At 47.4% G+C, this 15,232-nt stretch overlaps 1 protein-coding gene across 2 annotated transcripts in view; it reads left to right on the plus strand.

Moving 5' to 3' along the window:
* frmd4a (FERM domain containing 4A) overlaps window positions 1-15,232 on the plus strand; it is a 392,307-nt gene that overhangs the window by 294,261 nt on the left and 82,814 nt on the right. For both annotated transcript variants that reach the window (XM_078552939.1, XM_078552938.1), the window contains exon 11: window positions 7,191-7,277. In XM_078552939.1, the coding sequence (XP_078409065.1) occupies window positions 7,191-7,277 (87 nt within the window). The remainder of the gene's footprint in view (window positions 1-7,190; window positions 7,278-15,232) is intronic.

Raw genomic sequence — 15,232 nt, forward strand, 5'->3', positions numbered from 1 at the left:
CTTCCAGTTCCTCAACACCTTCGAAGGTAAAATTCTCATCCTAGGGTGGACTTGTCCCAGATTTGCACCAAGTGCGGCAGCAAGCGGGAAAAAGGACTTTTACCCTCCGACCAGAATGGTAGCTTTTCACGCCGTATTGTCCCCTTCGCGCCTTATTAGTTATGCATTCCCGGGAAATGCGTTGGGTCGCTGGCGGGGTGGCCTCTGAATCTCCTGCCCGCTGTCACCTCAGGCCTTCGGTAAACCAGGTGCCATATTTAAAGGTCGCCCCTGCACAGAGCTAGAACTCTTCATGGGATGAGAAACTGCTGGGAACTGATGGCTGCCAAAGGGAGGAAACAGGCTGCCCCCAGATTTAGCGACACCTCCCTCGAACACCTACTGGACACAGTGGAGGCCTCACCGTGAAATCCTCTACCCGCGTGCTGGGTGAAGGCCAGGAACCAAGGTCACCAATCCAGCATGGGAGGCGATGGCAGCGATGGTCAGCACCAACACCCTTCAGAAGAGGACAGCCACCCAGTGCAGGAAGAGGATGAATGGTCTCATCCGTTCCTCCAGGGTAAGTCACTCTTCTCATCATTCTCAACTCACGCACTCACAAGCCCATCACACATCCACAGGGATCTCACACCTTAAGGGACAACACCACTAACTCTCACACACACCTTCACATCTCCATCAGGCTCATATCCTCTGGAATTCGTGTCCTCATCCCATCCATGGCTCCACTCACCACACAAACATTCCACACAGTGCCATGTGTCCTGCTCACACTCTCTCCATCTGTTTCCATGCAGGAGAAGCCTGCTCACATCTGCAGGGAGAAGTCCCAGACCGGGGGTGGGGTGGCCCACATTAGGCCCCTCACTCACTTTGAGTAGTGTGCCATCGCACTGACTGGTGAGGATGTGGACCCTGCCTGTGGTGACGGTGAGGTCAGTGGCAAACACCCCTATGAGGATCCTGCACCACATCATCCCTCTCTCAACACAACTGTGAGTGTCTCTCTCTCCTGCTTTTGACTCTGCTGCCACGCACTAATTATCTCTACTTTGGTTCACAGGGAGCTCTGCCAAGTGACCGACACCCTCAGCTAGCCAGTCCCTCAGCTCCATCCACATCCTCACCTCCAGCCAAGAGGACTCCTCCTCCATTGAAGAGCTGGAAATAAGCAGCCTGGAAGACCCATCACAGCGCTTACCCACACCCTCCACCAGCGCAGAGACACACACCTCGGTGGGACCTAGATCTAGAGCAGGCTCGGGTTCACAATCTGGTGATCACCGCACGGACACATGTCCACAGCAGGAAGAGGCAGATTCAGCCGAGCTCCCCGGCACTCGGAGGACTGCTGGGGAAGAGGCATCTGTGAGGTCCAAGTCAGGTGATGAGCCTGTGGATTCAGCCTTCCAACTCATCCTGGAGAGTCAGCAGAAGGCGGGGGAACATCACGCAGAGCTGTTGGAAGCCCTCAGCAGAATGGCACGTGTTGGAGGACCCCACCTGTGCGCGTATGGAGGTCTCCATGGGAAGGATGACAGAAGCCATGGAGACCCTGGTCCAGCAGAATGTGGAGATGCGTGCAGACCTGCACCCCATTGTGGTAGCCATGGGTGAGTTCCTGCAGTGGCAACACGAGAGGGAAACGGGACACCTCCTTGACCCTTTCCCTCAAGGAGTCTGGCCGGGGCCCTCAGGCACCTGAAGGGAGGAGGAGCGGCAGCTGGACACCCCTGGGCCATCCACTCAGGAATCTCAGAGGTTGTTCATTCCCTCCGAGTCCCCTTTGTCTGTCACCCCCTCAACCTCGTCCTCTGTCACCGCAGCGGGAGCAGCTGGCCCACAGGAGGACAGCCAAAGCCAACCGGGGCCCTCAAGGCCTCGGCTCTCCAGAGGACAAACGCTGAAGTCATCAGAGGCGACAGGGCCAACCATTGCACAGGCTGTCTCCACCCTGCTGCGGATGTCAGGGCAGCACCTAGAAGAAGTGGTAGGCCTAGAAAAGTTAAGAATTTTTAATCACAAGTGGTTACACAGGTGAACACATTTTGTCACTTTATAATCTGAAAGTATATTCACTTTCACTGAGGAATGTGTAATGTTGTCTTTCAGCTTCACTTACAGGCTCTGTGAATCCTCCCCCTGCATTCCCCACCCCACCCCCGCCAACTGCCAGTTCATCTGCACACAGCAGGAGCTGGAGTGATTCTGGAGGGAGAAGTGTGTGTGTGTGGCTTCGTGCAAGCACTCTCCCACGCAAGTGAATCCTTCCTCCAACACCTTCAGCTCACTGAGCATTTCCAATGCTGCCGGCTGGGGTTCACTATCAATTGTCCATCTGAGCCGACCTGTATCTCCGCCCACCCACTGACCACACTCCCATGCAGCACCTGCACTTGTCCAACACGAGGCTCTGTTCACTTTCCATTTCAGAAGCATTCCTGTTGTAAAGTATGTTTTCAGCTCCACCGTCCTTTCCCCCCATCACTGTTGACCCCGCTGAGCATCGCCTTCCACCTCCCCACCGTCACCTGCTAGCCAGATCCTTTGTCTTTCCAGGATGTCCAGGTGAACATGCACCTTCCCTGCCTTCCTGAGAATCCCACCCCCATCCACATTGACCTCCCCGACCTCCTCCTTCCCACCCCCAGGGTCCGTGTCTGCCTCCGAGTCCCTACCAACCACCCTCGCTGCCCCTTCTACTACCAGCATCGCACCCTCATCCTCCCACCCTACCAGTTCACTCTGCCCTCTCTCATACACACCGTTCCCTCCTACCACACCCACTCGCAGTTCGCTCCCCAGGAGGCAGTCATCGACTCCATAGACCCCTCCCTTGCATGTTCACCTGGACGTTGCCCCACCCTTACTCCCTCCTCAACATACCCCTTCCTCACCCTTACTCCTTTCTCCATCCTTACTCCCTCCTGCACCCGGACTTCTCCCTCCCCCGGACTCCTGTCCCCCCCACCCACCATCTCCTTCCTCCCCCCAAAGTCCTGCCCCCCTCCAAACTCCTTCCCCCCTCTGAACCCCCTTACTCCTTCCTCCCCCCTTACTCCTTCCTCCCCCCTTACAACTACCTCCCCAGTTGCTGCATTCCTCCCCGTTACACCCTCCTCCCCCATACTCCCTCCGTCACCCTCGCAACCTCATCCCCCCTCTGACACCTTCATTCCCTCACTCCCAACCTCACTCCCCCCAACACCTTTGTTCCCTGCCTCCCAACCTCACCACCCACCCTTCAACACCTCCCTCTCCCTGTCAAACCTAGACCTTCCTCTCCACCCCCTCGCCGATCATCTGTAGCAGCCCATGGCCAAGACCCCGATGTCCCAAAGCAGACCCCAGACATCAGCGGTGACCTTCCATCTTCCGTGAGCTGCTTCGCGGTGGAGCCTTATCCTTGAGGATCCATCGAGCACGTGATGCCCGTGTTCCTCCAGGGTCCGGTAGCTGTAGGGCTCCAGCATCTTCTGCTCCTCGGATGTCCGCAATCTGAGCGAGGCCCTAACGAAGCGACCTGACCTCTGCATGTCACACCTGTCAAGGACATGTTCTGGGCCATTGTGTTTTCTCACTGACGTCCCGGGATGATCCAGCATGGGGGGGTGATTCCAGTGAGTGGAGCTTTTAATTATATGCAGATGTAGTAAAATGATGTTCCCGATGTGCGGCGGTGTGGAAGGTGGCCCGCCATTGACAGGGGGGAGCCGACAATTGCAAACTGGTTTCACGATGTCACAAAACCGATTTTTGGCCTTCTCGCTAGATTGTCCGCTCATGGCCACCATGACACCTGATGCCAACGGGAATGGAAAATTCCAGCCCTAGTCTTCAAATCCCTGCAGTTTCACCCCTCCTTAGCTCTGTTACACCCTCCAGCCCTACCACCCTCTATTCCTCCAACTCCGGTCTCTTGATTATTTCCCAATTCCTTTGTTCCACCATTTGTGCTGGTGCCTTCAGTCATCTTGAGCTGAAGCTGTGAACTTCTTTACCTCACAATCTTTCTCTTCTCTTTTAAGAACCACTTGAGAACGTATCCTATTTGACCAAACTCTCAGCCATTCCTCCCAATATCCCTCCCCCCCTCTCTCTTTGTCTCACGTTACTTTTTGAATGATGTTGACACAAGTTGTTGCTGCTTTTGAAAGTTTTTAACTCATGTTCAGTGAAAGACATTGAGATTTTAAGAGGTATGCCTCTTAGATATTTGTATCTGTTCTATTTTTCTCTGGAAATGTCAGTGCTGGTATATTGCTCACCACTTACACATCTTCCGTTGAAGGGTGGGTCCACTTTGTCGGATAATTAGATGAATTATCTGCTCCTGTTGTTCCGTTGGCCAGGATTCACTGGGACTGAGAACACTTTGGGGGCCTGTTTGTGGTTGGTTTGTCTTGACAGTATCCACAAGGCAATTACTTGGAGCTCCTTACAGGCTATTACTGAGCATCATTGACTTACTCAGACAGCTGAGGATGATAAATGCTTTGGCATAGCTGCACTCCACGTTGACCTCAGGCTCGAGGTCACAGAGTTCCCACCTCCAGCTTTCACGCTACTTTGATAAAGTCCGTTTGTACGTTGGTGTTAAATGAATGAAGAAGATTGTTAGATTGTCTATGGCAGTGCCAGACTTCTTCCTCCTTTCAATGGGTTTCAGATTACAAATATACCCATTTCCTTTCCCCCCGCCACTATGTTAATTGTACGGCCGTCTTCAGTGTGGGACTTGTCAGTAATGTCAGTGCCTGTTTAAATTTCTCTTGTTACTGGCAGATTTCCATAGTATTCGTAGACATTTGCACTCATCTGCTTTTAGGTTAAAATTACTCTCTTCACAATGCTCACAGTACTTCATGTTATTTTAAATGGTAACCGTGCACTCTTGTATTACTAATGTACCTCAGTGAGTGCTATTTTCAGTGTCATGTATGTCACTGCTGCCTCATTATCACTCATAAAATATTAACCCAGTAGCTTGAAAAGTGTTAGAAAGAAAAACTTGCGTTTTTATAACACCTTCTCATCAGAGAATCATTGGGAATATACGAACAAGGATCAGGAGTAGGCCATTCGGCCCCTCGAGCCTGCTCCACCATTTAATAAGATCATGGCTGATCTGATAGTAACCTGAAATCTGCATCCCGCCTACCGCCAATAACCTATCACCCCCTTGCTTACCAAGAATCCATCCACCTCTGCCTTAAAAAATATTCAAAGACCCTGCTTCCATCACCTTTTCAGGAAGAGTTCCAAAGACTCACGACCCTCTGAATGAAAAAATTTCACCTCATCTCTGTTTTAAATGAGCGACCCCTTATTTTTAAACAGTGACCCCTAATTCTAGATTTTTCTACAAGAGGAAACATCCTTTTCACATCCACCCTGTCAAGACCCCTCAGGATCTTATATGTTTCAATCAAGTCGCCTCTTACTCTTCTAAACTCCAGCGGATTCAAGCCTAGTCTGGCCAACCTTTCCTCATAAGACAACCCGCCCATTCCAGGTATTAGCCTGGTAAACCTTCTCTGAACTGCATCCAATGCATTTATATCCTTCTTTAAATAAGACCAATACTGTATCTCTTTTTCATTTGCTTTTGGGATGCAGGCATCGCCGTTAAGACCAGCAATTATTGCCCATCCCTAATTTCCCTTGGAGAAGGTGGTGGTGAGCTGCCTTCTTGAACCACCGCAGTCCATGTGTTGTAGGTACACCCACAGTGCTGTTAGGGAGGGAATTCCAGGATTTTGACCCAGTGACGGTGAAGGAACGGTGATATAGTTCCGAGTCCAGATGGTGTGTGGCTTAGCGGGAGCTTCCAGGTGGTGGTGTTCCCATGTATCTGCTGCCCATGTCCTTCTAGATGGTAGAGGTTGCGGGTTTGGAAGGTGCTGTTGAATAAACCTTGGTGAGTTGCTGCAGTGCAGGTAACAAAAATGTGGAATTAGTAGGAATTATATCCTTGTTGTATATTGAGAGAATCTACACTGAGATGCCGATTACCGGACCCAGTGCTGACTCGCTCAGTCTCTGGAATTCCAGCGGTATTTTAAGTGATGTTCTGAGACTCTCAGCTTGGTTGGTATCAACTGCTCACATGTGGATTCACCACAAGTTACTAGCCTGGTTTACTGATGGGCTGCAGCCTTTTTGGTCTTTCTTCGCTGAATTGTTCTTAGACCACACCTGGCAGGTCTTTTACATCGATGGCTGACCCATGCACGATCCTGTACCGTTCAGATCATTCTAAATGCACCTGCGAGGAGCTCACCGATTCTCCCGGCGGGGGCAGGCAGGAAGTCACCTTACCCGCCGTTACCTCATGAGGGCGACAGTCCAGGTGCCATATTTAGAGGGCACCCGGACAGCCTGCATTGTCCCTTCCACCTTTTCCTGGCCACTGCTCCACCCTTCCTCTCCCCCCTCTTCCTTGGTCATCCTCCACCCAACCTGCACTGTCACTACCCGGTCTCAAGCACAGGTTGGCATTTACAGACGACCCCCTCCCCCCCCCCCAAAAAACCAAGCAGCAGCAACTCACCAAGTGCATGGCATTTATGTGCAACGGTAAAAGTGAACATTCTAATTTCTCACTAATTTGGAGAGGGAGCCTAATTCCAGCGAGGTTGCCCTTTAATGAGCACACATGACATGTTAGTGTGCGCAAAAGGGCTTCCCGACATCGTTCGCTGGGAAGCTGACCTTTAACGTCGCAAAGAACTGAATTCCTGACGTCCATCCCCACCATCGAGAGGCTGTTTTTTTGGCCTCACGCCAAATTAAGTTTCCCCCCCATTCGCCAAAGCTTCATCCTGCTGGTGGAACCGGAATATTCCGCCTGTTAACCCCGTTTCTCTCCCCACAGATGCTGCCTGACCTGCTGAGTATTTCTCGCCTTTTCTGTTATTTTATTCTTGAGAAAAGCCATGAGTCTTTTATGAGAATTGATCTAAAAAAATGTCCTCATTTGAAACTTGCGGATGGGGTGAGGTTCACTGTCTCACTGCTTTGCCTGAGCAATCTGGAGTAGTTACCAGTTTCACCCCATATACCTGCTTAACTCCAGTTGGTGCAATGGACTACGGCTTCCCCTAGTTCTTCTAGGATTTAGTGGCTTACTCTTTTTTAAAAGATAAGCTATGTTGAGTGCTGAAGTGTCGTGCTTTATCTTATAGGACAAGCAAGGGATCCCCTGGTGGCTGGGACTGAGTTACAAAGGAATTTTTCAGTATGATTACCATGATAAAGTGAAGCCCAGAAAGGTAAGAGGAAAAGCTCATATGTTGCTATAAATTGTAGAGCCGTGCTTTGTCATTATGTATGTTAATAATAACATTTAAATTCACTTGTCTAATGAATATTATGAATTTAATTATGTAAATTATTTCAATTGTGAATGCAGTGACTTTTTCTTAAATGAGTGGATCTGCGGAGATGTCACTGTTGATTTTCTCTCCCCTGAGAGTTCACCCCATGTTGACGGAAGTCAGGTGAAACCTGAGACTTTTTAAAAATTTGTTCAGGGGGATGTGCACATCGCTGGCTAGGCCAGCATTTACTGCCCATCTCTAATTGTCCTTGAGAAGGTGGTGGTGAGCTGCCTTCTTGAACCGCTACAGTCCATGTGTTGAAGATACACCCACAGTGCTGTTAGAGAGGGAGTTCCAAGTTTTTGACCCAGCGACAGCGAAGGAACGGCGATATATTTCCAAGTCGGGTTGTCAGGTTTGTGGCTGGAAGAGGAACCTGCAGGTGGCGGTGTTCCTGTGTGTCCGCTGCCCTTGTTCTTCTAGTTGGTAGCAGTTGCAGACTTGAAAGGTGTGAACAGTATGAAAGACACAGAGGGCGCATAATTCTTGAACTGCATTCAAGGGAACTTTTTTAGCCAGAACGCAACAATCCCAACGAGAAAGGGAGCAACACTAGATTTAGTCTTAGGAAATGAAGCTGGGTAAATGAATGAAGTAGCAGTGGGGGACCACTTTGGAGATAGTGACGATAATATAGTTAGATTTAGCGTCATTATGGAAAAGAAGATAGAACAGGAGTAAAAGTTCTAAATTGGGGGAAGACAAATTTTGCAAAGCTGAGAGGTGAGCTGGTGAGAGTGGACTGGATACAGCTATTAGAAGGAAAAACTGTGTCAAATCAGTGGGAGGAATTCGAAGGCGAGATTCTATGGGCACAGTGTAGACATACCCCCACAAAGAAAAAGGGGCCAAATCTAGAGCCCCCTGGTTATCCAGAAGCATACAGGATAAGATAAAGCAGAAAAAGAAAGCTTATGACAGTCACAAAAGACTTAATACTGTAGAAAGCCTAGAGTATAGAAAGTACAGGGGTGAAGCAAAAATGGAAATTAGGAAAGCAAAGAGAGGACATGAAAAAATATTGGCAGGTAAAATCAAAGAAAATCCTAAAATGTTTTACCAGTACATTAAGAGCAAGCGAATAACTAAAGAAAAGGTAGGGCCTATCAGAGATGTACATGGTAACTTGTGTGTTGATGCTGAAGATGTGGGCAGGGTTTCCAATGAGTACTTTGTCTCTGTCTTCACTAAGGAGAGGGTGATGCAGACATTCTAGTTAAAGAGGAGGAGTGTGAAACATTAGATACAATAAGCATCGTGAGAGAGGAAGTACGGGAGGGACTGGCATCCTTGAAGGTGGATAAAATCACCAGTGCCTGGTGGATTGTATCCCAGGCTGATGAAGGAACCCAGGGAGGAAATAGCGGATGCTCTGAGGATCAATTTCCAGTCCTCACTAGATACAGGCGAGGTCCCAGAGGACTGGAGGTCTGTGAACGTTGTACTATTATTTAAAAAGGGTGCAAGTCTGACTTCAGTGGTAGGCAAATTATTGGAAACAATTCTGAGAGACAGGGTAAACTGTCACTTAGAAAGGCACCGATTGATCAAGGATAGTCAACATGGTTTTGTGAGGGGAAGATCATGTCTTACAAACATAATCGAATTTTTTGAGAAAGTAACAAGGAGGATTGATGAGGGTAGTGCAGTGGATGTTGTCTACATGGATTTCAGTAAGGCATTTGACATGGTTCCACATGGCAGACTGGTGAGGAAAGTGAGATCTCAGGATACAGGGAAGGTGGCAGGTTGGATCCAAAATTGACTCAGTGACAGGAAACAAAGGGTGATGGTTGATGGATGCTTTTGCGAATGGAAAACAATTTCCAATGGTATTCCACAGGGCTCAGTGTTGGGGCCCTTGCTGTTTGTTGTATATATTAATGATTTAGACTTAAATGTGGGAGGCATGATTGGGAAATTTGCAGATGACACAAAAATTGGCCGTGTAGTTGATAGTGAAGAGGATAGCTGTGAGCTCCAGAATTATATCATAAAAGCCAAATACTGTGGATGCTGGAAATCTGAAACAAAAACAAAAACAGCAGTTCTGATGACGAGTCATACAGACTAGAAACGTCACCTGTATTCCTCTCTGCAGATGCTGTCAGACCTGCTGAGTTTTTCCAGAATTATATCAATGGTTTGGTTGAGTGGCCGGAGAAATGGCAAATGGAATTCAATCTGGAAAAGTGTGAGGTAATGCATTTGGGGAGGGCAAACGAAGATAAGGAATCCTCAATAAACAGGAAGTTATTGAGAGTGGTGGAGAAAGTGAGAGATCTTGGAGTGCATGTCCACAGGTCTTTGAAAGTGGCAGGACAGGTGGACCTGGTGGTCAAGAAAGCATATGGAATGTTTTCCTTTATTGGACGAGGTATTGAATACAAAAGCAGGGATGTAATGATGGAATTGTATAAAATGCTGGTTAGGCCACAGCTGGAATTTTGTGTACAGTTCTAGTCATCACATTACAGGAAGGACATAATTGTTCTAGAGGGAGTGCAGAGAAGATTTACAATAATGTTGCCAGGGCTTGTAAATTGCAGCTATGAGGAGAGATTGGATAGGCTGGGGTTGTTTTCCTTAGAACAGGGGAGGCTGAGGGGTGACCTAATTGAGGTGTACAAATTTATGAGGGGCTTAGTTAGGGTAGACAGGAAAGATTTGTTTCCCCGAGCTGAGGGGTCAATTACCAGGGGGCCATAGATTTAAGGTGATTGGTAGAAGGATTAGAGGGGACATGAGGAAAAACTGTTTCACCCAGAGGGTGGTGGGCATCTGGAATTCGCTGCCTAAATTGGTGGTTGAGGCTGAAATGCCCAACTCATTTAAAAGGTACCTGGACCTGCATCTGAAGTGCTGTAACCTGCAAGGCTACAGACCAGGTGCTGGAAAGGGGGATTAAAATGAGCGGCTAGTTTCCTTTTTCTATTTTTGGCCGGCGCAGACAAGATGGGCTGAATGGCCTCTTTCTGCACCATAACTTTTCTATGGTTCTATGATCAGATATGGAGAACTCAGTACAGCTTGTAGATCAAAAAGTGTGCTGAAAGTTACCGTAGGTAGTACAAGTGCCAAAGCAAGTCCAGTGTCTGGACTGGTGGGTATGACTTGTACACATTATTGTGCAATGGTTTGTTTTGGCCATAAATACTTGTTGCTATCTGGAACGATAGATGGTTGTAAATCAGAGCAGAATAGCGTTAGTATTTTTTATTAAAGTGTGTTGGTAGCGCATGTAAGATTTGATTAGCAGGTCGATTTTTATTTGTATCACTGACTTTGACCTGCCACAGAAATATTTGACGAAACTTTACACACACTATGTAATATGCCAGAAATAGGTCGGAGATCCTAATGCGTTTCCTATAGTTTCTGGCGTGTTTGTGGTCAGGATGTGGTGGTGTTGTTTGACCTTGCTTACTTTAACACAGGAGGTGTTTTTATCTTGAGTGGTACAGATGTGTGTGGTGACAAATCTACCAGGAATTTTTTTGCTAAATCACTGTGGTGTCATCACTTGAACATATCAGGATTTGTTTCCAGCGAAGCCCATGGATCTTCGTTTTGTTCTTGTTGAGTCATTCGACTAACTGGAACAAAGTTCCGAAAATGGGATTATAATTACTGGAACATATGGGAAACTCCCTACTTTTATTTCATTGCTGTTTAATAAGGTACCAGCCACATGTGGCTGATCAGAACTCCAGATGTGGCTAACATAATAGCAAATAAAAAATGAGTAATAGGCACCAAAGTTGGGCATGTGATTGCAGTGCTCACATATGCAATTCTTAGGGGCCTTGATGGAGTAGATGCTGAAAGAATGTTTCACCTGGCTGAGTAATCTAGAATACGATCTCAGAATAGGGAGTTGGCCATTTAGGACTGAGATGAGGAGAGATTTCTTCACTCAAATCATTGTGCATCTTTGAAGTTCTCTACCACAGAAAGCTGTGAATGCACAGTCATTGAATGTATTCAAGGCAGGGATTGACAGATTTTGATACTAAGGGAATTAAGGGATAAAGGTCACAGTTTCAAAATAAGGGGTCGCCCATCTAGGTCAGGGATGAGGAAAAAAAAAATTTTCTCCCGGAGAGTTGTGAGACTTTGGGATTCTCTTCCTCAAAAAGGCGATTGAGGCAGAGTCCTTGAATATCTTCAAGGCAGAGCTAGATAGATCCTTGATAAGCCAGGGGATGAAGGGTTATCAGGGGTGGGCGGGAATGGGGTTGAGGTTACATTCAGATCAGCCACGATCTTATTGAATGGCGGAGCAGGCTCGAGGGGCTGAGTGGCCTAATCCTGCTCCTAATTCGTATGTTCGTATGATGTGAGGAGAGGGTGGGAAGGTGCAGTTGAGGTAGGAGATCAGCCATGATCTTATTGAATTGCAGAGAAGGCTCGAAGGGCTGAATGGCCTACTCCAGTTCCTATTTCTTATGTTATTGTGCACGACATATGAATGTGCTCATTAACCTTTTTTGTGTGTTTGGTAAAACAGGAATACGAAAAGTAATGTGTGTGAGTTTTTTTGATCAATTATGAATTTACTTGGTCACTGAATGTTGGTAGCTGTTTGTGAAGTGAATATACACAGAATGAAGTACATTTACCCGTATTGCGTGTGTTTTTGTAAGGTGTTTTCTACGAAAGTTAGTGCCTGTGGCCAAAACGGTTTGGTTGTAGCTGCAGCTGTTGCCTGTCAGCAATCTATATTGTATAGCTCAGGTCTATGTGATGTAGAGTGAGGTGGTCTTGTGGTGCACTGGGTAGCATCCCTGCCTCTGAGCCAGAAGTTTCAAATTCAAATCCCACTCCAGCACTACATGGCCAAATAGGATTGAGGATCAACCTGTAAACCCTTCCAGCCTGTGCCAGTAGTATGTAATACGAGCTGGAGAGATTCTATTCCTAGGTGTAGACTATGACATGCATATACAAGTGCATGTCGCCACAGCAGCTTTGAACCTCTTGAGTAAATCATAATACACATGGGGCAGGATTTTTAGGTTGGTGTGAGGGCACAATCAGCGGGTCCTGGAGCGGCCGGGGAATGGACCGCTGCCTGCGATTGGCCCCCCGACTGTGATTTCACGCTGGCCGGCCAATTAACGGCCAGGGCCAGCCAGTGTGAAGCACGCGCTGATATGATCAGCGCTGCCCTGGGTTGGAGGCGGGAGGAGGGCAAGCGCTGAAGTCGGCGCGGGGGCGCAGGGGAGTGCGAAATGAAGAATCCAAAAGCCATAAATAAAAATTTTTAAATACCAAAAAGAAATGCCCACGCAACACTAGCAGACACCTGAGCAGTGATGTTCTAAAAATTCTGTGCGTAGATTTTTTTTTTAAATTTAATAACGGAAACCTCATCCCGCCCTTGGATGAGGTTTCCTGAAAAATGCAAAGGCCGCCTGGCCGATTCACCCGCCTGCCAACTGTAATGTTGGATGGGCAGAGAAAAACCCCAGTTTAGTTGCGCTGTTAATGGGCTTAGCAGCCCCCTTAATTCTTGGCGGGTGTACTTCCATGTTTGGCATGCGCCCGCCGACCGAAATATTGCACGAGTGCGCAATGAGGTCAGGACGCTCACCTGACGTCATCATGCGCTATTCTACACACGAGTGGGTTGGGTGCGCACCCATCGCTCAGTGAAAAATTCTGGCCATGATGTAGGAATACCCGAACTGTGACCCAGGTCTTAAAGGGATCACGTGCCTCCTGCTCCTCTTTGGCTTGCCAGACACTTTCAGACGATGATAATGTTATTTTCACCTCAGTGAATCTAAATTGGAAACCGTTTTCTCAGTCAAGGGGCCTGCAATAGCTGCATTATTCCCTGATTATTCTGTGTTGCATTCTGCTTCAGGTATTACATGTACTGCGCACTTCCAGGATTCTGCGACTGTTCCTATGGAACAGGCGGAGGCCATTCAGCCCCTCAAACTCGTTCCACTATTCAGTCAGAACATGGCTGATAAGTAACTTAACTCTGTTTACCTGCCTGGCTTCCATACCCCTTCATACCCTTACCCAACCAGTACCTATCAGTCCCAGTTTGGAAATTCTGGATTCACCAAGCTTCAACAGTATTTAGAAGGGGAGATGGATTCTGCCAATTGCATTCTGTCCCAGTTGCATTAGACTACCTCCGGGGCCCACTGGAGTGGCGGGTTTTCCTTCGACTGTTTGGAGACAGGAAGGATAAATAGCCACTGGCAGCACCAGACTCCAGTGTCAGCCATCTTTTTCTGGCTCCCTGGCTCCACATGTCTGTCTCACAACGCTCCACACCCTCATAGACCTGCCATTCCCATCAGCAGAGACTGTGACCACATCAAGAGTTGTTATTTTTGTTTTGCCTTCAAGCTGTGGGTATTGCACATAATGCCAAATTTATTGTCCATCCCTAGTCGGTAAGATAAGATCATCAGAAATAGGAGCAGGAGTCGGCCATTCGGCCCCTCAAGCCTACTCCGCCATTCGATAAGATCATGTCTGACCTGGTTGTGATCTTAATGCCCCTTTCCTGCCTCTCCCCCATAACCTTTGACTCCCTTGTCAATCAAAAATCTGTCTAACTCAGCCTTCAATATATTCAATGACCCAGCCTCCACTGCTCGCTAAGTAAGCAAAGTCCAAAGACCAACAACCCTCTGAGAGAAGAAATTCTTTCTCACTTTCATCTTAAATGGGAGACCCCTTATTTTTAAATTGCGCCTTGAGGTGTTCGTTCGATAAGCATTATTTTGTAACTAGGTGGCTTAATTAGGAGGGTGTGAAGAGTCAGTTGGAGTCACTCCCAATGATCCACCTTCTTAGTTATCCATCAGAACAGTATGAGGACGAAGAAATGATTACAGACTCCTAGCGTCAATCTGAAGTAAATTGGCCTGGCAAATCAAAAACAATTCACTTTGTTAATTTTGCTGTGCTTAATTTTATTCCTGTGCTTAGGGGTATCACTGTAACAACAATTTGCATTCATATAGCACCTTTAACACAATAAAATGCCGCACAGCACTTCACAGAAGCCTTATAAAACAAAATTTAACACTGAGCCCAATAAGACAATATTAAGACGGATGACTAACAGCATGGTCAATGAGCTAGGTTTTAAGCAGTGTTGTAAAGGAGTAAGGAAACGTAGAGAGACAGAGAGGTTTAGGGAGGGAATTCCAGTGCTTAGGACCCTGGCAGCTGAAGACACAGCCACGAGCTATTAAAATCAGGGATGCTGAAGAGGCCAGAATTATTTGAGTGCAGGTATCGTGAAGCATTGTAAGACTGGAGGAGTTTTTTTTTATCCATAGAATTGGGCATCACCTGATAGGCCAGCATTTGTTGCCCATCCAGCATCGCCCTTGAACTGAGTGGCTTGGTAGACCATTTCAGAGGGCAGCTAAAGTCAACCACATGGCTGTGGGTCTGGAATCACACATAGGCCAGACCGGGTAAAGACGGTAGATTTCCTTTCCTAAAGGACATCAGTGAACCAGATGGGTTTTTACAACAACCAGTGATAGTTTCATGGTCACCATTACTGAAACTATCTTTCTATTCCAGATTTATTAATTGAATTTAAATTCCACCAGCTGCAAGGTTCCCTGTGTTGTAGTGTGGCCTTGTCTCCTATTTGTAATGGAGTTGATCCGCAGACAACTTTCTAAGTGGAAACATTGGGTTTATTTACAATAAAGCCAGCAGCAACTACACGTGTGCTTTCAACTCCATCTCTATCTCTACACTGACTGTGGAGGTAGCCACTGCTGCTAACACATTGGTTTGCACAGATCATGTGATTTAATCACAGAACAATTCTTGAAGGTACAGTCCAACATTTA

This window comes from Cetorhinus maximus, chromosome 12 (assembly GCF_964194155.1).
Source record: "Cetorhinus maximus chromosome 12, sCetMax3.hap1.1, whole genome shotgun sequence".
Lineage (NCBI taxonomy): Eukaryota > Metazoa > Chordata > Chondrichthyes > Lamniformes > Cetorhinidae > Cetorhinus > Cetorhinus maximus.